Here is a 23,973-nt window from a genome sequence, read left to right as displayed (position 1 = left end):
CTGCATGTTAGTGCGCCCTCTTTGGGTCGTGCTTCGGCACTGTCACTTCTGCTCTAGGATCCACATCTCTCCAAGGACCACGGGATCCTTTTCAGTGTCACAGCCCTCCGGCTGTGCCGCACACTGTGCTCCACTGGCATAGCCAAGATGGGACATTTGGGTGGGCCCCGACTTTGGATGGGCAGGTAACGATGGGGGGGAGGGTTGGGGCCCCCTAGGGCCCCAAGTGTGCACCCAGCTCCAGGAGGAGACACCGCTCTCCAGCAGCAACAGCTCCAATCCCACTACCCCACGCTGGGCCTGGCTCCCAAAGTGGCAGGCCTACCTTTTTTGAAGATTCCTCTGCTGCCACTGGGTCACCTGAAGCTTGCCCTCCTCCCAGTAGCAGATTAGCCACTGAGCCAAAGGCATGCCCAGGGGCTTCAGCCAATTGGGGGACCCCAGCAAAATGGGCGCCCTGACCCCGCTCCCTGGCTGGAGCACCGGGCGGGTAGATGGAGCTGGGCAAGCCCCCGACCACGCTCCCCAGCTGGAGCACTGGGCGGGTGGATGGAGCTGTGCAAGCCTCTATGCCCTGATCCAGCTCATGGCTGGAGCGCTGGACAGAGCAGGGCAAGCTGGATGTTAAATGGGTGGGCCACAGCCCAACCAGCCCCACTCCTGGCTATGCCCCTGCTGTGCTCCCCCATTCTGGGGGACCTGCAGTCCATTGTTCAGCCACTTCCCTTAGTGCCAACTGCATCAAATTGTCTGGCCACTTCCTCGTGGCCCCGGCATCCTCTTTGTCCTTGCTTCAGGGCCTAGCCAGGAGCTCTTTGGTTCCCCCAGTCCCTGTTCCGTCCAGGGTGCTGGCAGTTCTCTTAGCCCTCCAGAAACTGCCCTCCTCTGCCCTGCAGCTCCCTTTTTATATGGGCCTGCTTGGTCCTGATTGGTAGCTCTCTTCAGCTCTTCAGCCTTTCTGTGATTGGCTGCCCCTTAGATCCCATATGGGGCAGGTGCCCCATCACAAGCTAGTTTTGTGAAAGCTAGTCTGGGTATGCCCACATGTGCTGCAATCATTGCAGCTTGTGCTAGAGGGGGGAGTAAAAGCGACTCTAAGCAACTTCTTGATACCAATCCCTCATTCCTGAGCTAAACAGGCCCACAGACCAAGTTCAAATGGACATCAGTAGGAAGGGTCCCAAAAGAATAGTTCTGCTGGTTGGGGATCAGGAGAACACATTGCATGGCAGCTCTACCCCCTCCAGCCCCTGTCACAACTCAAGAAACCTCAACACACCTGCATCAAGAAGTGGCTGGTTGAGAGCTGGGGGAATCTTTAGCATCCCACCCCCGCTTTAAATACCTTTAAGTTTTGTTCTGGCAGTGCAACCCCTGAGGCTGTAAGCCTGCTGGCACAGGGACTTTTAGTATGTTTATTTGTCTGTACAATGCCTAGCACAACAAGACTTTAGGATGTTATTAGAATACAAATAATAGCGATGTGGGATAGCAAGGCTATTGTCAAGCATTAGCTTTAAGCAGATTCTACTGGAAAGGTGTTCCATCACCTCTGGCTAAAGTCTGCTGGGAAATGCCATAATGTAACCATTAATGCAAGCTAGAACCCTGTATCAAACAGGCAATAACATTTTACCCTCCAGTGTGATCAGTTCCATTATTAAATATTGATAATGATTTTGTATGGGACTCTACATACAAGTCTGTAAACTTTAAGCTAGGGTCAAATTATATCAGCCAAATGTAGAAGAGGAGAATGAATAAGGAAAATTAAAGAGCAGAAACAGAGAGGCCAGGGTGAGACTTAAGAATAAAGGTACTGTGTATTGAGTGCATTTGTATTCTGACCTTTTCAAATGAGAGCTACATGTGAGAAAAGTGGAGGAGTCAGCACAGGAGTGGTGCTCTGCAATGGCAAGCAATGCTACAGAACTCTGTTTTGAGGCAGGATTTATAGGATGATGGAAAGACAGTTGGCCCAGTGGAAGAGTGAAATCAGGGCAAAGTCTGCCATGGAACTTCGATAGAAGTTAGACCAGACCCATAGAGGGCAGTTAACAAGACTGGAAGGAAGAGATTAAAGGAACAAGGTGAAGAGAGTGGGAAGAGCACAGGGTGTGAGGTAGCGAGTGACAGGAGAGGAAAAGAAGCTGTAGGCTGGGCAGAATTGTACAGAGCCTTAAATTAGGACAATCTGATTTGTATATGGAAAGAGATGGAGTCTGGGGAGAGGTTGTAGAGAGAGACCGGGGAGAGGGAAGGGTGCCCCGGTAAGATGTGGGACAGAATGATTGCTTTTGCTGGGAAGAACTGATAAAAGGACACAGTAGTCCAGAGGGAGTGTTCCCTGGCCTGAGCCAGGTTTTTGCTGTGAAGATGGGGAGGAAGGTGTGAATTTTAGATGCTTTATAGAAGAAGAAGTAATAAAATGTATCAAGGGCTTGGAAGTTAGGAGAGAAAGAAAGGGAGTTGTCCAGAATAATCCTAACTTGCAAGATTGTATGACTGGGAGGATATGATACATGATAAAATGTTTATGAAGCCCATGAGGAAAGGTTAAGAAAACAGAGCAGGTTTAGCCTTGAGAAAAGGAGACAGAGGGGGGACCTTCAAATATGTCCAGGAATGTTATAAAGAGGACAGTGATCAATTGTTCTCCATGTCCACTGAAGGGAGGATAAGAAGTAATAACCTACATCTCCCTTGCTGGGGATTTAGCTCATCTATTAGAAATACCTTTCTAACTATAAGGACAGGTAAGCACAGGAACAGACTTTGGGAGGTTTTGGAATCCCCATCACTGGAGGTTTTTAAGAACAAGTTAGACACACAGCTGCCAGGGGTGGCCTAGGTTTACTTGGTCCTGTCTCAGCACAGCGTGGATGACCAAGGTCCATTTCAGCCCTACATTTCTATGAGGCTGAATAAGGAAAGATGAGAAGTTCCATTTTGCCACCCTTAGTTCAAGGAAGGGGCAGGACATTCTTGAGGACATATTGGATGGTCAGAAAAATATGTGATAAGGCAAGGAGGGAGCAAGGGATGGTAGGGGGTGGATGAGATGGGATAAAGTTGTCAGAGTAAGGGGTCTGAAGCAGACAAAAGATCAAAGAGGTCAGTGGCAGATATATGAATAAAGGCCAAATCAAGGGGCAGGATGGGGGGAGGAAGGAGAAGTGGGTGGAGAGCTCCTGCTGACCCCTGATAATTTTACTTTAACAAAGTTAGCAATAGCTTGAGCAGAAAAGAGGGAAGGGGCAGGAGTGGAAGGGAAATACGTCTTGAGTGGGCATTAAAAATCTGCTATGGATTAGAGTCATGAGTGACTAAAGGCTTGGCTGTACCATTGCACTTGGCTGGTGTACAGGTGAACAGTCCTTATTCCTACCTAGCATTACTCAGGATGGAATCTTTCCTCCTCTCTCATCCTGTGTCAGACAGCTGCACTTTCATCATCCCTCAGATCAAAATTCTACAATCCAGAGCCCAGTGCTCTGGATTAACATGTTTAAAGCAAGCCAGCTCCCTCATGGAGACTCTTCAATGCTGCTCAGTGCTGCAGAACTTATTCTTCCTCCCATCTGCCCCACAATCTCTCTCGAGAATTCTCTTTTCATTCCAGTGTATCTACCAGCTCTGCAGCTGTTCCTTTGAATTAGGATGGCACCTTCTTGGCCTCAACGGAACATAATCTGCATCCTGCCCACACATTGTTCTACTCCTGTGTCTGTTTTACTCCAGGCAATGAAATTTGAGTGTCCATTCCATCTTCTTTGCACACCTGTATTTCCACTTTCCAAACGTTCACAGATGGAGCCACTTTTTTCTGTAGCCTCTTAGATCCTTCATCAGCGAGGAATTCCTTACAGGCCTGGAAACTGATCTGCTACTGCGTTCCTCATTGGGAGATGCCTATTCATCTTAATCACAGAATTATTTAGTTACACTTGCCTTCCATATATCTTCCTCCTTAATCCATCCTGGCTGAAGTTCCCTGCAGGTTCTTTCTGGAGACGAGCTAAGTTGTTCAGCCACTTAGTTCAGCATTTTAGTTCATGTCTGATGTTCACATCCAAGTGGGAGGAAATGATCCATTTTCTCCTCAAATTTTTTGAATGAAGCAATGCCTACCTTATACCAATTACAGTAATACTTGCTAACTGCAGGATCTTTCTCACCACTTGGACTCCTAAACATGGTTAGGTTTTCCTAGTCAAAATATTTAAAATAAAAACTAAACCCTCTGCACCTCCACCCCATTCGGTGCTCTGTTTCTGTAATAACTATTGCATTTCCTGTCACCTAATAATGGTAAAATAGTTCATGTAAGAGTAGCTAGAAAGAGGGACCAGTAGTATAAGTATTATGCTTATAGAATAATAATTTTTTAACAGTGAGACCAGGCTCTCTGATTTAGTTGGAGTATTCTTTACTTGCATTAGAAAACTGTCACTGGACACCACTTAAAAGTCCTTTTTAAAAAAAAAAAAAAAAGCAAAGAGTTTGTGGATCCAGTGGCGTAAACATTCCTCCTTCCAAAAGGAAAATCTATAGCATGAGGATCTGCTAATGGAAAAACTTTAATATTCTTAAGGTTTACCGCATCCCAGTCACTGCTCATTCAACCAATCACAACACAGTGCTGCAAAAAGAAAATGTTTATTACAAGGCAGCACCAGTCTAGTTATCACCCTGTATCAGTGTCTGAGATTAATCCTAATTTGTTAGTCTCTAAGGTGCCACAGGTACTCCTTTTCTTTTTGCAGATACAGACTAACACGGTTGCTACCCTGAAACCTTATTAACTTGTAATACTCTGATTTGTCCACCACACCAAATAGAAGATTTTGAGCTTTGCCTCTTTTGAATACAAAAAGGATTTAGATGAAAAGCCTACATGAGACTTGCAAGATAATTCTGCTCTTCTTTACTTCTAATAGATTAACTGCCATCATTAGAGAATCTGACATGGATTTAAAAAAAGTATTTTATTAAACACTTGATAGGAATTGAGAAGTGCTCCGTTAGCCAAAACATATAAAATAATACAAATGTTTCACAAACAGTGGTAGCAAGAGAAAAGACACCAGGATTAGTGGCCTAAATAAGTATGATTATGGTTACACACTTCCATATTTGAAAACACAGTTCAAAGGGCCAGATTTTTAAAGGTATTTAGGCATTGCTCCATTCTTACTATATTGAGTTTATGTATCATTATGAATCAAGGACTATATGTAATTCCTGGGGTTAGTAGGCACATAGATTTCCACTGCAGTGCTGTGATGAGTGCTGCATATGGTTCTCAAACTGTTTTGACAACTTCTTGATCTAGTGGAATGAATTAGGCAATTAAGATATAGTGTCATTGTTCCTCTCACCTTTCTCTTGCCACACAACACTCATAGTTACCACAATTGAATTGTCTTCAGCATCAGCCATGGAACCAGCAAGTGGCCCAATGCCATACATGGGCTTGAGCTATTTATAATGACATTCTTCAGCTTAGCCAGCACTTCAAAATGGAGGAGCCTCTGTTCTGCTACCAATGAGAGCTTCCTGTGCATGCCAACACTCTGCCATCACCCTGAGGGTCATTTATCAACCTCTCTTCGTTCCAGCCAGTAGCTCAAAAAATAAGGTTGTTTTAACCACTTAGGTGCTATTGTTAGAAAAAGGCAATTTTCTTAAGTGCTTTATAAATAATGTTCTTTTGTTCTTATATTATAACAGTAGCCACTAGAACCTGGGTCACATAACAGAGATAGCAACCTTTGTGACCCTGACCCATGTTGGATGATTGAATAAAGTTCAGGCTTGTATATCCAGACATCTTTATTACAAATTCTACTCTTTTTATTAATACAGCAAATAAGCTTTGTTTAATATAATTCATTCAAAATAAAACTATAGTTGTGAAGCCATTTGTAGAACATTGATATAGCTTCTTTCATCCCAGGAAGTTCAAATGTCAAAATGTTTTGATATTTTAGGATCTACGGTGTACTCTCCAAAAATGCAGTGGATTTCAAACACTATAGTTTGCACCAGGGCAAAGGAGTGGAGTTGGGGGTGGGGTGGAGGAATAGGTGGGTGTTTGAAAACAACAACAACAACAAAAAACACTTGGACAGCTGCTGCAACTGGACTTTTCTTTTCTCCACATCCACACAGGCACATGGGAATGCATCAAACATTACCATAGATTCATAACTCCACAAGCCCAAGAAATTAGAGAAAAATCTGCAGGGAAGAGACATGAGGCCTCATTAACAGATGCTCTGTCCTCCTTGGTATTACTGCAGCCCAGAAATTGGAGTGAAAATAAAATAGGCTCTTGCAGGCTGTCTGGCCTTACTGCTGTGTATGTCAGTAACCCATGGAAAAGACTTGCACAGCCTTCATCAAACAAAAGGGCCTACTTTAAATTGCATTTGAACAAACAGAGATCTAATTGTGTCACTTCATTTTCTTCTGTAGATATTGTGCATACTCTTAAAAAACTGAGAATACAAGAAAGTAAGTGACCTTGGATCCAAGTACGTTACTACTGGAAATTACAAATTGGCTCAATAATGTTTTAAAAGAGAGAGAGGGGAAAAAATAGTAAAAGACATAACTGATTCTTTTATACAGTAGAAAAATAGGCCCAGACTCTGCCTTCCTTAATCCGAGCAAGCAGAGAGTTCACTGTGGAGGTCAGGCATATGATTTCCTTTCTTTACAGAAACATCAGAGTTTGTAGATGATAAAAGGCTGGACTGTAATGAAAACGGTAGGAAGAAATGGTTTCAGAGAACATACATGAGTTACCATGTAGTGATATAAGCTCCAGTTGGCTTTTTGTTTCCTGTCTAAAATGTCCAAACTTCCCCCAGAGATTGTATTTATGCTGAGATTTGGGTGAACCCTTGTTAAAGAAGGTAATAGCCGTCCTTCATTCAGGATAAATGTAAGGAGCAGTTAAACTCTTTTTTGGAGTAAGCTAGCTGAAACAATTGAAGCCACCACCCAAAACACAGGCCATGTGCAAAGCCAGTCAGGAGCTAGCTATGTTGGAGGAGGTGGTTCACTGGGGGCTGATTGGAAAATCAGGGAGCTGGGTATTGTTTTGGTGGAGCTATGTGAACAGGTTCAGTCAGAAATCCCACAGAAGCTGATAGGGAAGTCAGCAGAAAGCCAAGAGAAGCACTTATAGCATATATATGAGAGACAAAAAGAAAAGGAGTACTTGTGGCACCTTAGAGATGAACAAATTTATTGGAGCATAAGCTTTTGTGATGCTCTAATAAATTTGTTAGTCTCTAAGGTGCCACAAGTACTCCTTTTCTTTTTGCGAATACAGACTAACACGGCTGCTACTCTGAAATATGAGAGACAGCTAGCTAGATCGCTTGCTCGCTCTTGGGTAGAATGCTGCCTGGGAAAAAAGGCTTTGAATTTTGAGCAAGGAAACTGTCTCCTGCTGTTTGAATCCTTCTGTGTTTAGGGAAATGGTACTTTGTACATTCTTTTTTTGTAAATAACAAAGGATTGCATCAAAGATATGTGGCTCCCTCATCAATTTTTCTCCCAACAGAAACAACCTGCAAACCCCTGAACATTGGCTAACCGCTTGAATCAAAAGGGGTAACATTATAGTTAGTCTGATCCCAAATGGAAGAGGATATCTGTGGTGGTCTAAAAATTATTTATTAAGGTTTTCATTATTCTTCGAGATTAATTCTGCTCAGGCCAGAAAACTGTATGTCCCCTCCTGGGCAGGCATGTTTTCATGGGTTTGTGATGCATAATTTAATTCAGCAAGAAATCTAGTAGTAGGGAATGAGATTGAGGCATCTGGGACAGGGGATGTGTTTGGTTGGCAGCATCTGGTGAAGGAGCTGAGTCTTACAATGCTCCAGGACAGGTATGAGATAACTAGAGAGGCTTGGGAGCCAGAGGCTGCCATATCCTTTTTGGTTGTACTAAATCCTAATACAAACATAGCTAGGGTTATTTTGTTTCCTTTTCAGATAGCCCATCTGCTGGTGCTCTCCTTTGGAGAGGGCTCCTGTATAAAAGGTAAACCTAGTTATCATCTGTAATTGAAGATTTCTAGTGTTATGACATTTTTTCATTATGTTCCTTCAGGCCCTATCAATTCACTAAGTACCATTGTGTTTTTCTACCCAGTTCATGATGTGCCCATCTGACCCATTTACAACAAACACAGCTGGGGAGTATCCACAGAGCAGCTTTTCCCTGCCCCCCCTCCCCCAGCTCAGCTATGTATCTGCTATGTCTATACAACCACACCTGCCATGCTGCCTAATCCTATTTGAATGAGTGCTTTCTGGGAAAATCTAGGCAGTTATCCCATAATATGTCAGCAGGGCAACAGAGTGCCTATACAACATCCAACAGTGCTTGGGGCAGTGTGGAGAGGCAACCATGTCATGATGTACTTACAAAGGCAATTAAAGACTGTAGTGCAGACAGGACTTTAGCCTTAGTTCCATCGGTCTTGAATTTGAACAAAGACTTCACCTTTATTTGTCACAACTTTTTGTGTCGTTTCTAACTTGGAAGTTACTTTGTGAGCTTTTCAGTGAAATCCTGGCCATGCTTAAGTTGACAGCAAAATTCCCTTTGACTCCAATGGGGCCAGGATTTCACTGTTCATCTTTAAACTGGTGTCATGCATATGCCATCAGCTATGTTTTCAAAAATAGATGCCTTTAGACTGATTGCAAAATGTTTCTGTGTGTCCTTCGATATGATCTTTTTCCTATGGACTAAACCTCCCTTCATCTATGAAACAAGAAGCTATGCTATAATTTATTATTAAACTCATTTTTCCCCTTATCCATCACTGGTTTGCTTTGATCCTTTATGAAACTTTGTGGCATCATTGCCACCAGACTGTTGGCTTGCACTGCTATGCCTAGCAACAGGCATGAGTTCTTTTCCTTTGGCCATATGTCCTCCCTTTGAAAACTGCTTACTTTCTGTGTGAATGGAAATTATTCCTTTTCTAAATCCTTGGACCAAGGGAAGTCTCTCCCGACTCCACACCCAATGAATGCCCATTAGCAAGAATTTTTAATGAATCTGTAAACTCAGGAATAGTACCGAATGATTGGAGAATTGCTAATTTAGTTCCTATTTTTAAGAAAGGAAAAAAAAGTGATCCAGGTAACTACAGGCCAGTTAGTTTGACATCTGTAGTATGCAAGGTCCTGGAAAAAATTTTGAAGGAGAAATTAGTTAAGGACATTGAAGTCAATGGTAAATGGGACAAAATACAACATGGTTTTACAAAAGGTAGATCGTGCCAAACCAACCTAATCTCCTTTTTTGAAAAAGTAACAGATTTTTTAGATAAAGGAAATGCAGTGGATCTAATTTACCTAGATTTCAGTAAGGCATTTGATACCGTGCCACATGGGGAATTATTAGTTAAATTGGAGAAGATGGGGATCAATATGAACATCAGAAGGTGGATAAGGAATTGGTTAAAGGGGAGACTGCAACGGGTCCTACTGAAAGGCGAACTGTCAGGTTGGAGGGAGGTTACCAGTGGAGTTCCTCAGGGATCGGTTTTGGGACCAATCTTATTTAATCTTTTTGTTACTGACCTTGGCACAAAAAGTGGGAGTGTGCTAATAAAGTTTGCAGATGATACAAAGCTGGGAGGTATTGCCAATTCGGAGAAGGATCGGGATATTATACAGGAGGATCTGGATGACCTTGTAAACTGGAGTAATAGTAATAGGATGAAATTTAATAGTGAGAAGTGTAAGGTTATGCATTTAGGGATTAATAACAAGAATTTTAGTTATAAGTTGGGGACGCATCAATTAGAAGTAACGGAAGAGGAGAAGGACCTTGGAGTATTGGTTGATCATAGGATGACTATGAGCTGCCAATGTGATATGGCTGTGAAAAAAGCTAATGCGGTTTTGGGATGCATCAGGAGAGGCATTTCCAGTAGGGATAAGGAGGTTTTAGTACCGTTATACAAGGCACTGGTGAGACCTCACCTAGAATACTGTGTGCAGTTCTGGTCTCCCATGTTTAAAAAGGATGAATTCAAACTGGAGCAGGTACAGAGAAGGGCTACTAGGATGATCCGAGGAATGGAAAACTTGTCTTATGAAAGGAGACTTAAGGAGCTTGGCTTGTTTAGCCTAACTAAAAGAAGGTTGAGGGGAGATATGATTGCTCTCTATAAATATATCAGAGGGATAAATATAGGAGAGGGAGAGGAATTATTTAAGCTCAGCACCAATGTGGACACAAGAACAAATGGGTATAAACTGGCCACCAGGAAGTTTAGACTTGAAATCAGACGAAGGTTTCTAACCATCAGAGGAGTGAAGTTTTGGAATAACCTTCCAAGGGAAGCAGTGGGGGCAAAAGATCTATCTGGTTTTAAGATTCTACTCGATAAGTTTATGGAGGAGATGGTATGATGGGATAATGGGATTTTGGTAAGTAATTGATCTTTAAATATTCAGGGTAAATAGGCCAAATCCCCTGAGATGGGATATTAGATGGATGGGATCTGATTTACTATAGAAAATTCTTTCCTGGGTATCTGGCTGGTGAATCTTGCCCATGTGCTCAGGGTTTGGCTGATTGCCATGTTTGGGGTCGGGAGGGAGTTTTCCTCCAGGGCAGATTGGAGAGGCCCTGGAGGTTTTTTTGCCTTCCTCTGTAGCATGGGGCATGGTTGACTGGAGGGAGGCTTCTCTGCTCCTTGAAGTTTTGAACCATGATTTGAGAACTTCAATAGCTCAGACATGGGTGAGGTTTTTCATAGGAGTGGTGGGTGACATTCTGTGGCCTGCGCTGTGCAGGAGGTCGGACTAGATGATCAGAGTGGTCCCTTCTGACCTTAGTATCTATGAATTCCCACTCACGGAAGCCACTAGAGCAGACATGCAAAACAGGCTTACTTAATTTGGAAACAGCAAATCCTAAAATTCTGCATGCTTTGGTTTATAGTGAATGGTTCAGAGAACCTGGTATAAACTGGTTTTACAATTCAACAATGCAAATGGTGACATAGTTATCAACTTTCCAAGGGATCTGCAGCATAGTTTCTTTTCAGTTTAGGTATCACTGATCTGCTGCTCACCCCGTAAAATCCATGAACACCTTTTCTTGCTTTTCTGTCTTTGTTACAATACAATTTCAGACCAATAAGCTTTACAGTCTGTTCAATGAGTCCTACAGTAGGGTCATCCAACCCTGATTCAGCTCCTTTGGAAAAGAGTTTGGCAGTGGTTTCCAAATTTCATAAAAACTCAGCACTTCATCACACTCCAAAGCTGCATATTTATCCCTGTTTAGATCTCCACAAAGTTATTAATGTGGGTGGATGTCTCCAAAGTCCAGGATTAGACATTTCCAGCAACAACAAGCCACATGCTGATGCCATTACCCAGATGCAAGAGTATAAACAGAAGGAAGGTATGTTAATTTCAAAGCAATCAGAGCCCAATCCTGCAGCCCTTACTGGACAGCTCCAGAGCAACTTTTCATTGGGTTAGAATTGATGGACATGTGACCCACCAATGCAGTCAGTTGGCTCTCTTTTTTGCATTTCAATTAACTTGGGTGTAAATTTGGAACAAACTAGGCAAAGCTGGAGTAGTAACACATGGTAGGTGTGATGCAAAAGATCATCTAGGGCTCTTACATTTCAAATGCATCAAATGTTTTTAAGGTCCAAAAATTTCCTGCTACATTAATCATGCACACTTTCGTCTCTGCTCCTAGAGCTTCTCTGCTTGTTCCCGTCTATTGAAACAGACTTACTTAACTTTTTCATCTTCTAAAAATATGTATTTTTTCTCTTAAAGATGTATTTAATTTCTGCCCCTCTTTCTACTGTCATTGTTTCCCCTCATTTCCTCTCTCTTCTCTAATCTTTATCTTCCATCACCTCTTACTCCCCCTCCTTCATCCATTGATCCTCTCTGATCTACTTTCTCCTTCCTTTGAGTCTTCTCTCTGCTCCTTTTCTCTCTCCTTATCCCTTAAGCCTCTTTGAACAGAGCCAGGGGATTAGTCTTTTCACCTCACAATCAGTGCTGTGTTAAATGATTTTGCCACAACTGCAGCTATTGATGGCTGCTGGTTATGTAGGCCCGTCAGCACTAGTGTGACATTTGCTACTCATGGTCCTAAGCCAGAAGTGGGCAGCCTGCAGGCCGCATGCGGCCCATCAGGGTAATCCGCGGACAGGCCTGTTTGTTTACACTGACCGTCCCCAGCACGGCTGCCCACAGCTCCCAGTGGCCATAGTTCGCCGTTCCCGGCCAATGGGAACTGCGGGAAGCGGCAGCCAGCATGTCTCTGCAGCCCGCACCACTTCCTGCAGCTCCCATTGGTCAGGAACGGTGAACTGCGGCCACTGGGAGCGGCGGGCAGCTATGCCTGCGGACAGTCCATGTAAACAAACTGTTTCACGGTCCGCCATTGGATTATCCTGACAGGCCATGCCTGGCCGCAGGTTGCCAACCACTGTCCTAAGCTATGCCATGTGGTATGGAGGGGAGTTGCTTTGTGCAAAATGAACACCACGTTCAACTTGAGCTATTTAGGGAATCAGAATGTCACAGTTTCTACTGTGGCTCTGGCTAGCGTATGTTGCAGGATCACTCCTTGTGTTTAATAGGGAATCTCTATTCACTATTCTCTTACCCCTTTCAGAAACACTCAGTAGACACCAGTTCTGCAATTCAGGATGCATTACTTATTCCCCTGTTCATTAGGTTGCATGGCATAGGAGCTGTATTGCCAATTCCAAGCATTCAAAAATCAGAGTCCAGCCCAAAAGAATCATGTGATTAGTTTAAAAGTCAGGGGATTAAAAAAAACCCCAAAGTCCCATTCTTTTTCTTTGCCTTCCATTTTTAAGCCTTCAGGGCACACTTGAGTCATATTCTCTAGCTTTTCTCTGCAACTATGAGGATGAGAAACTAACTTCATTTTTTTTTTTAATGAAAGCTGAGATTCTCCCTGAGGCCCATGCCTGTAGGAGCTGGGTCTTTAAGAAAAACAGCATATATTGAAAGCCTCTTGATAAAATCTCAAAAGTTGTCAACACTCTGAGTTTGGAGAGGGATAAACTAGAAAGTCACACACTCAATCTTGGGCTTTGATTTGGGTGAGGGCCATCAAAGGGCTTTTCAACCCCTACCTCCTGGTCTGGTTCATCTGACCAGGATCAAAATGTAGATGAAAAGTGTGCTTTGGAGGGAGCAAAAGTAACAGTGTGAATTTAGGTCACCCAGACCCATTTTCTTCCATGCTTCACTTGTTTAAGTTTCTGCTGCTGCAATTACACTGGAATTTTTCTGTCTTGTGGCCTGATCCAAAGCCCATTTGAGTCAGTGAGAGTCTTTTGACTGAGTTCAATGGACTTTGGATCAGATGCTAGGTGGGGAGGTGTTTCCTTTTAGTTCTACTTTTAAAAGGAAATGTTAATAATTAAGGCCAGCTCTGTCACTGACTTCATAGATGACTGACAAAATATTTTTTCATAGGATGACATGACAAGTCATGTGTGTGCAACTTTCCTGTATACATTGTTAATGAAAATCACAAGTTCTCAGTGAGTAGGGCTGTTTCTTTCGTGCCTTGTTTACAAATTTAATGTGTAGGATTGTGAAGCTGCATATCTGAATGGCACACTTTAGTATAGACCCAAACTATTTACAAATGAAGGGCTCGAAGACCCACAGGTCCCTTCCAAATCCAGTCCTAGTGCCTCTGGCTACTGTAGATTTGCAGCACTGGGAGACACTGTTCATGCCTCATTTAAGCAATAAGGTAAGACAGACAATACATTTCACAAACAGCTGAAAATGTGACCTTATCTCTGCTAGAGTCTCCCTCTTATCCATCTACCTGACATCCCTGACTTTAAACATAAGTGTTAAAATGAACTATGAGTGTCACCGAAATAAAACCATTTTTAAGACTGGAGGTGCAGTAGATATTTTGCTGTCAGCTGTGATGACTTTTCAGAACATTCTGGCTACTACTAGCACTCCCAGGAATTGGGCACTGCAATATCAGAAACACTAACATAGTTAAAACCAAAATGGCATTCTTGGTGCAATTGACTTCCAGAGGGAATAAGGCCACACTCTTCTAGTCTGGTTTGCCCATATTTTTTAATACCCAAAGGTACCACGTTAACAGCTGTTTAGATTCCATCTTCTTGCTAATGTTAATGGTATTTGCATCAGCGTATAAAACAGAAATCTGTAACCCGGGATTCCCAAGCTGCATGCAGCTCTTTCAATGTGTCTGGCTCAGTGGAATGTTGGCAAATGGTCGAACACATTGTGTTTGTAGCATCTGCTGGCATCTTTACTGTGTGCAACCAGCTGCTGAGATGTAATTCTTTATACAGCAAAACAAAACAAACAAAACCTCAACCCAAAAGAACTTTACTATATATATATATATGTTAAAACATTGTAGTGATTTGTTTATCCTTTCAATTAATTCACAGAAACCTTTTAAAACTCTACTTGAAATCAAACTCTATCTACATTTTTAAAAAGTGATAATGCAATTCTACTGGCACTAATGCGTCTGTTCCATGCACAGGTGTAAGGCAGATGTTGGAAATAAGTGGTAGCGCACCAAAAAAAGAGATGTTTCAAACTCCTGATGTGAACAGAGCTTGGGTGGGAATGCACTGGTTTGACTCCAGCTTTTGATTCTAGGTGCAATGGATTTGATCTTAACCCAGCACCTATTTAGAGTATTTACATCGCAGTGAATCATTTGTTACAGTTGGGGTAGCTGCCAATTTTAATTTAGAAGATACCCAGGAGAAGATAAGTATGGAAACTGAATTGCTGTTTACCTGTTTCTCAAGTCTCAGCTATGGATGTTTTGCAGTTACTATGCTGCAGCTGACAATACAGCCATCTGGACTTTTGTTAATGACAAAATGTCATAGCAGTCCTCTCTATCCCCTTTTATCATAAAAAATACAGCCACCCCATCTATGTCTAAGTATAGACCCGATCCTGCTTTTGTTAAGTCAATGGAAAATGTCAAGTTAAAAAAAAAAAGCACAGCAGTTTTATTTAGCATGGTTTTGGTTAGCTGATTCTAGTGGTGTCTGAATGCAACTCGCCAAAGAAAATTACATGTATAAGCCGGCAAAGGTGGCTTATGCAGTGGAGCTGCTGCTTTTGGACAATGAAGTTCCCAGCTGGAATGTCAGTTGTGATCATATTTAAGATACACAAGCAGTGATTGGGCTGGGGAATGGGGGAAAGACACAACTGAAGAAGACCTCATTTTTCAAAATGGCCACCAATTTTGAATGCCTATCAAGAAACATTTTGAGGACTGGAAAAGATGCCTCATCATGAGAGATGCAAGGTGACCAGTCTATTTAGCTTAGTTTTGAAGGAAAGCTCAATAGGTAACTTGATAATGGTATGTAAGTATCTTCTTCTTCTTCTTAGCATATGCGCAACATGCCTCAGATGGCATGTGACCAGAATACATCACCGAATTTGGTCTGCTGATTGGATCATTTGTTTCCCTGGTTTGGGCCAGGTACTGATGGGGAGTGCTACTTTGATCCATGCCCACCCACATAAGTATGTACCTGGTGAGATGATTTCTGAGATGATTGATTTTAATTCCCTGTAACCCAACCACCCTCCCCCCTTCAAAATAAAGTAACTATTGTTTTGAAACCATGCATTTCTTTCTAGTAGGAAAGGCAATAGTATCTACATGGTGATGCATGAACCATGCATTCTTTCTTTATTAATTTTTTTAAAAATGAGATAATGGTCAAGGTAGCCTGGGTGGGGTGGGGGAGGAAGGAAGGACAAGGCCACATTGCTTATTGTAGCCACACTACAAATCAAACTGTTTGAATGACAGCCTTCTGTTGCTTGGGCCATCCTCTGGAGTGGAGTGGCTGCGTACCTGGAGCCTCCTCCATCCCTCCCCCCATTCTTGGGCGTCTGGGTGAGGAGGTTATGGAATATGGGGAGGAGGGTAGGCGGTTATACAGTGGATACAGTGAGGGTCTGTGCTCTTTTTGGATTTCCTGCAACTCCAACAGACACTTCATCATGTCTGTTTGCTCCTGCATTAGTCTCAGCATCACGTCCTGCCTCTGCTCTTCACGCTCACTTAATTCTTTCCTGGCCTCTGCCACTGAATGCCTCCATGCATTAAGCTGTGCCCTATCAGTGCGGGAGGACTGCACGACCTCGGAAAACATGTCATCGCGAGTGCAGTTTTTTCACCTTCTAACCTGTGATAACCTCAGGGATGGAGATGATAGGGGGAGCATAGAAACATTCTAAGCTCTATGATTCTGGGGGGACTGCGTCGTCACCTGTGCTGCTGAGTGCTGCTGAGTTCGTCACACTGAACAAAAATCCATGAAATTCAAAAGTTCCCAGGGCTTTCCCTGTGTATCTGGCTAGTGCATCGGAGTTGAAAGTGCTGCCCAGAGCAGTTACTCTGGGATAGCTCCTAGAGGCCAATACCATTGATTTGCGTCCGCAGTATCCCAAATTCGACCCAGCAAGGTTGATTTTAGTGCCAACTCCCTCATCGGGAAGGAATACAGAAGTTGATTTTAAGAGCTCTTTAGGTCAACGGAACGGAGTTGGTTGTGTGGACACAGTCATTTTTAAATCGACCTAACATGGTTAAATTCGACATAACCCTGTAGTGTAGACAAGGCCTTAGGAATCTATGTATTTTCAGAGATGCTGAGTACCTGCAACTCCCATTGACTTCAGTTATAGTTTTCTCTGCTCAGTACCTCAAGTCTTTAGGCCCAAGGTATCTCAAGCCAGGCATCCAAAATCAGTGGCCATTAGAAAACAATAATAATAATAATTAATAATATTGGCCTAAAACCTCTTTAGACTCTATAGTGGTGCAGGCAGAACAGAAAATATTTGGGAGAAGCTGTCAGCTGGTGCAAGGCTGATGTTCTGGTTCATGCACCATTACCTTCACCCCAAACTGATGCCCATATATCAAGGAAAGTGGTGTGTCAGGCAGGCAGCTGGATCATGCTGAGCATAGGTTATCCCCAACTGGTATATGGCCCTGTGAGGCCCATTGACCATGAGTTTAGGTAAGAGCAGCTTCAGGCTGCTCTAACCCATGCCCTGAGAATCAGGGAGCCATAACCAGATCCCTGATGTCTTCATTTCTCCCACTTCCCTCCCCACTGTGCTAAATGTAAACTCTTCAAGGCAGAGAATCTGTGCCACAGATTTTATTCAGGCACTAAGTGAAGAGGATGGATCTGGCAAAAGAGATCCATTTTTTTTCTCCATTGACAATATTTCCGAGATCACAGTTTCACAAATCAGGAGCATTTTAACCCCATTGCTGCTAGTGATACCTTCTGACCTTTGAAGATGAATACAGTGAAAGTGTCTCTCAAAGTTCGGTTCTGCAAATATGGTGGCTAATTGATTCTCTTCAGTGACATGAGACTGTTCCTTTTTTATATGATTTCAGGAGCAGTAAAAGAAAAGGAGGCATACCTTGCCTACAATAGTGCTGAGAAATATGCAGCTTGGGATACAATATTTCAATCCTGCAGGGCAGGTGGCAGGTATGTCCTTCACAATGGACTGTCAGTGAGCCAAATTCTGTGCTCTATTAAATGGGTGTGCAATCAGACTAACTTCACTGACTTTCAGAGATTCCTTCCTATCTAACTGCAAGCAGAATTTGGCTCTATACCATCATTTCTGGGGAGCATAAAGGGTAAAAATATCACTTAACATTCTCAGATAAACTAAAATATTAATGACAGGTTTCAGAGTAGCAGCCGTGTTAGTCTGTATCCGCAAAAAGAACAGGATTACTTGTGGCACCTTAGAGACTAACAAATTTATTTGAGCATAAGCTTTCATGGGCTACAGCCCACTTCATTGGATGCATAGAATGGAACATATAGTAAGAAGATATATATACATACAGAGAAGGTGGAAGTTGCCATACAAACTGTAAGAGGCTAATTAATTAAGATGAGCTATTATCAGCAGGAGAAAAACAACAAAAACTACTGGCCAAACCAGACAGTCTCTATGTGAAAGAATAAATGGACACAAATCTGACATCAGGAATCATAACATTCAAAAACTGGTAGGAGAACACTTCAACCTCTCTGGCCACTCAGTAAAAGATTTAAGGGTGGCAATTTTGCAACAGAAAACTTCAAAAACAGACTCCAGTGAGAAACTGCTGAGCTTGAATTAATATTCAAACTAGATTCCATTAACTTGGGTTTGAATAGAGCCTGGGAGTAGCTGGGTCATTACACATATTGAATCTATTTCCCCATGTTAAGTATCCTCACACCTTCTTGTCAACTGTCTAAATGGGCCAACTTGATTATCACCTACAAAAGTTTTTTTTTTCTCCTGCTGATAATAGCTCATCTTAATTAATTATCCTCTTATAGTTTGTATGGCAACTTCCACCTTCTCTGTATGTGTATCTATCTATCTATCTATCTATCTATCTATCTATCTATCTATCTATCTATCTTCTTACTATATGTTCCATTCTATGCATCCGATGAAGTGGGCTGTAGCCCACGGAAGCTTATGCTCTAATAAATTTGTTAGTCTCTATGGTGCCACAAGTACTCCTGTTCTTAAAACATTTAAATATTCAAATACGTTAGCAAATCAATGTAATCAATCAATTTTATGTCATCACTCAAACACTTTTGCAAAATATGCATGTTAGTTAAATATGCATGCACAATTTTGGAAACTCATTACATTCACAGGTTGCAGTGGGCTAGAAAGCAGATACAGAGTTCAGTTGATCCATGCAAAAAATTGAGACTTTTTTTCCAGGTGAAATTTTTGTCATTCTGTTCTACATTATTTTGCAATCCAGAAATTTAGTTTTTCATGAAATCTTAAAGAACTGGTCATCCACACACTGAAAGGATGCAAAATATTAAACCTGGTAAGTTTTTCTGTAATTTTTGTTAAGTGTTTGAACAGGGTCAAACCAAAGCATTTTGCTGCCAGGATGAAAAACATTTTTGGTTCCTCCTGCCCCCTCCCAAAGCAGCTGAGCCACACAAAAAAAGCTGAGCTGCACAGCAATTCAGAACCCCCTGTGAATTGGCGCCCTGCTTACCTGCTTCTAAAACCATCCCTAAATTTGCAAAAGGAATAATCAACAACTGGTGGAAGTCTGAAAAAGGAACAATCAACATCTGTTTAACTTAATACTTAAGGCTAAAATCAGATCTCACTTAAACTAGTTTAAATATAGAATCAGAGTACCAAAGGGTTAGAAGGGACTGCAAGGGTCATCTTGTCTAACCCACTGCCAAGATGCAGGATTTGTTGTATATGAGCAATCCAAGACAGATGGCTATCCAGCCTCTTTTTTTAAAACCTTCAGTGAAGGAGTTTCCACAACCTCCGTAGGCAAATTGGTCAGAAGATCTCTGACGTGTTCTTTACTTATCCTGATCTGCATCCCTTCTCTTTTATTGTCTATGGTAACTTCGCTAGTCATCTGGTCATGTGTTATTTTTTGTGAGAAAACTGAAGCAAAGTTAGGCATTGAGCAACTCTGCCTTCCTATCTTCTTCCATTACCAGCTCACCTTCTCCATTGAGTAGCAGACCCACACAATCTCTGATCTTTCTTTTTTGTCTGACGTATTTGACGAATCCATTCTTGTGGCTCTAACCTTCCTTGCCAGCTGTAACTCATTCTTTGCCTTGGCTTTCCTGATTTTGTCCCTGCATGCTCATGCGATTCCCATGTATATTTCATTGGTGACATGCCCTTCCTTCGATTTCCTATATGTATCCCTTTTTGGGTTATAGATAGCTAAAAAGCTCCTTGTGCAGCCATATTAGCCTCCTGTAGCTTTTTAAAAAATATTTCCTCTGCACTGGAATAGCTTAATGTTGCGACTCTAGTATTACATCTTTTAGGAACTGCCAGCCCCCTTCAACTCCTTTTCTTCCTAATTGGTCTTTCTAGGGGACCTTGCCTACTATTTCTCTGAAGTGGCTGAAATCCACCTTTCAGAAGTCCAGTGTCCTTGTTTAGCTGTTCTCATGTCCTCCTTTCCAGAGGATCTTGAATTCTATCAGATCAAGATCACTTCCACCAAAGTTCCTGACCACCTTCATGTTCACAACTAATTCATCCCTGTTGATGAAAACCAGATCCAAAAGGGATGATCCCCGAGTTGTTTCCTCAACTTTCTCAATCAGAAAGTTATCCCCTACACATGCTAAGAATTTGCAGGACATATTATATTTTGCTGTAATAGTCTTCCAACGGATATCTGGGAAGTCAAAATCCCTCATTAATATTATCTCAAGTGTGTTAGCTAATCTTGTTACTTGCTTGTAGAAGGACTCATCCACTTCCTCTTCCTGATTTGGTGATCTATAATAGTCCTCCACCATAACATTGCTACTGTTCTTTTCCCTTTTTATCTTTACCCAGAGACTCTCAGTAGGTCTATTGCTCACTTCCTTTTGGACCTCAGAGCAAGAGTATACATTCTTGACAGATAGCTCAACACCTTCTCCTTTTTCCCACACCAATTCTTCTAGAACAATTTATATCCCTCAGTGCTGGTACTCTAATCAGGGGAGTTGTTCCACCAAGTCTCAGAAATGCAGATTGTCAATTTTCTTCAAATACCGTGACTTCCAATTCATCTTGCTTGTTCCCCATACTCCTTGCATTTGCATAAAGGCATCAAAGATATTTTGCAGACTGCCCTGTTACTTTTCTTCTTGCCTTTTTAATGCAGCTGTGGTTTCTAGTCCCTTCTCCAGAAATTAACACCTTCCCTTTGTCTTCGTTACTTGAGCCTAGATGCTCATTGGCCAGATTTTTGTCATCATCCCCCATAAGACCTAGTTTAAAGCCAATGTCCAAAAATGTTCTTCCCAGTATTTGGTAGATGAAACCCATCCCAGCACAATAATCCTTTCCTGGAACATCAGCTCATTGTCAAAGAAGCCAAAGTCCTCTGTTGGACACCACCTGTGTAGCCATGCATTTACTTCCATGATTTGATGGTCCCTGCCTGGGCCTTTTCCTTCAACAGGGATGATGAACGAGACACCACTTGTACTCCAAACTCTTTTATCCTTCTTGCCAGAACCACAGAGTCTGCAATGATCTGCTCCAGGTTATTCTTGGCAATATCGTTGGTGCCCACATGGAGAAGTAGGAAGAAATAGCAGTCCAAGGGCTTGATGAGTCTCGGCAGACCCAGTTGCATCCTAAATTCTAGCTCCAAGCAAGCAGCACACTTCTCAGGATTCCCGTTCTGGACAGCAGGTGGATGACAGTCCCCCTTAGAAGGGAGTACCCAATAATCACCAACCTTCTTTTTCTTTTGGGAGTGGTGGTTGTGGAACCCCCATCCCTAGGATAATGACATGCCTTCTGGTCAATGGGGTCTCCTTCTGATCCCTTACCCCAGATAACTCTTCCAAGGCATTCGCAGCAGTAGTACCTGTGCTGAGAGCCTGAGACTGGTTGTTTACCTCTATCTATACTGGGGGTATACTGGTTCTCCTCCTCCTTCTTCTGGATGTCAGACGCTGCCAATTTTCTTCCCTATTTTTCAGTATCCTCTGCAATGCCCTCTCTGATTCTTTGGAATGCTGTGCCCGCAGTACAAATCCTGACTTCATTTTCTTCATTTACTTCAAGTCTTCATTTTCTCTGATGCAATGCAGAGTCAATACTTGCGTCTCTAATCCTTTAACCTTTTCTTCCAGTATGGAGACCAGCTTGTGCTTTGTACAGATGAAGTCACTTCTATCCTCTGGGAGAAAGTTAAACATGGCATATCCTGTGCAGGTCACAACAGCTATCCATATCTTCTTCCTTATAATGTATCCAGAGCCTCTTCAGATGATGTATTTACTGCTCTCAGAAGTCTGAAAGGCAAAATCTCTGTGGGGTTTATGGAGTAACTCAGCTTAAATCAGCATACATACCAAATAGATTTACACCAGCATGCCTGAGATGTTAGAATGACAGATCAAAACAGTACTATTTGTGAAACTTTTGGGACCCAGTCAGGGGAGCTATAAAGGTAGCTCAGAGTCATCTTTGCCTCCCTGTATGAGCTCTGCTCAGCATGAGCTCAGTACAGCTCAGGATTGAGCCCAGGGTATCTAAAAGTTAACTTGGTTGACCTTTAGGTTCATAGATCCGCTATGGGGACAGCTAAATTAAACTAAACAAAGTTTGGTCTGTACTAGTACAAAACCTATCAAACCATACAAAAACAAACTGCATATATTTGCATTTGCAGTATATCAATGTAATACTTTAACAGACAGCACTGTTGTCTAATGTTAATGGATAACTACGCAAACCTTCAGCACTAAAACTTTAAAAACAATCCACTTGGGGCTGACAGCACACATTAGGAGTAACTGCGTTGAAGCCAATGAAATCACACCAGAGGTCAGACTGATTTAAGTGAGCAAAGGGTGAGGCCTTTTGTATGGTTTTGTTTGTATTTAAAAGGACAAGAGGCACTTTACAATGATCTATTGGTTGAGCTGGTTGGGAACTTTTTTCACTGGAAAATGCCAATTTGTCAAAAGTGAAAAGACTTGTGGAAGCGGAACAAATTCCCAGTTAGAAAAAATGACATGAAGCATTTTAGTAATGTTATTCTGTTTCAACATTTTTGGAATGTAATGCTTAGATATTTGTTTTGAAATTCTTTCTATTACAAATTTTTTTTTAATTGAACGTTAAATGTCAATATTGGAACAAGACATTTCAATGTTATGGAAATGAAACATTTAAATCGCCTTGACACAAAAATGGTTTTGAACTTCATTTTGTGAGGAATTTTGAAAGTTTTGTGTTTGACCCATTCCAGAAAAATATTCGAACTTGTGAATTCCCCACAAAAAGGTGCAATGCCACTCTGCTCTATTGTTGGTATCATGTAGTACTGTGCAACAGGGCCAGTTTGACCTAAACTCCTGCCCCCAGTTATGAGATGCAGCACCCCCAGGCTTCGCCTGAGCAGAACATACTAATTGTGTCAAAGTAAAGAAGCACTTTTGGGATGTTGTGACCAAAAGCATCCCTGTATTCACACCCTATTGTAATAAATTTTGTGCAAAATATGGCTTGTGAGGTATAATTTAAAAATTAATAACACAATGATCATAAATATTCTTGTGTAACATATGTACAAAAAGCATATTAAGAGATTTGAACATAAGCTGAAATTATGACTACAGTGTGTTTGCCAGACAAATCTAGTGAGGGGGCAAACAGATTTCTCAAAGACAAAGGACAAGCTGAGTCTTCTAGCCAGGTGTCATCAACATTGATTGGCAATTACTTGTCAAGTGGTCATTCTTTGGCAACAAAGGGAGGAAGGAGCAGATCAATCTGCATTTTAGCAAACAACAGCATAGAAGTTCTTTCACCAGGAGACTCCACATCTCTACGCTTACAGCTGGAAGGAACTTTATCTAGGGGTAACCCTCAGGAAAATACATTTTACACAGTGACTGGAGCATCAGAGTGAGGGGCAAAAACACCCCGAGCTGTCTGTCTCTCTTTCACCTAAGACAGAGGAACCAGCCCTTTGACTTTGGAAAGAGATTCTGACTTGAGAACTTGGACAGTGATGTTGCTGGGATCCTGAGGTAAGGATTTTACCTTGAACCAAGTCTAGCTTGTTAAGTTTTAGCTACTATCTTTACTTTTCTTGTAACCATTTTTTACTTTAATACCATATACTTGCACTCATTTAAAATCATTTTTGTAGTTAAATAAACTTGTTTTATTTTCAGTCTAAACTGATCCAGAATTGTGTTTAAACTGAACTGTTTGTAACTCCAGTTAAAGTAGCAAACAGTTGCATATTGACCTTTTACAGGAGCATCAAACCTTTAATATC

General features: G+C 41.9%; 1 protein-coding gene across 1 annotated transcript in view; it reads right to left on the bottom strand.

The window, feature by feature from the left end:
- UPP2 (uridine phosphorylase 2) overlaps positions 1-21,306 on the bottom strand; it is a 57,271-nt gene extending 35,965 nt beyond the window's left edge. The window contains 2 exon segments of the mRNA XM_043504853.1: positions 19,180-19,236; positions 21,086-21,306. Of these exon segments, the coding sequence (XP_043360788.1) occupies positions 19,180-19,236; positions 21,086-21,306 (278 nt within the window).
- Positions 21,307-23,973: the final 2,667 nt, after the last annotated feature.

This window comes from Dermochelys coriacea, chromosome 11 (assembly GCF_009764565.3).
Source record: "Dermochelys coriacea isolate rDerCor1 chromosome 11, rDerCor1.pri.v4, whole genome shotgun sequence".
Taxonomy (NCBI): domain Eukaryota; kingdom Metazoa; phylum Chordata; order Testudines; family Dermochelyidae; genus Dermochelys; species Dermochelys coriacea.
This window is presented reverse-complemented; position numbering and strand designations above follow the sequence as displayed.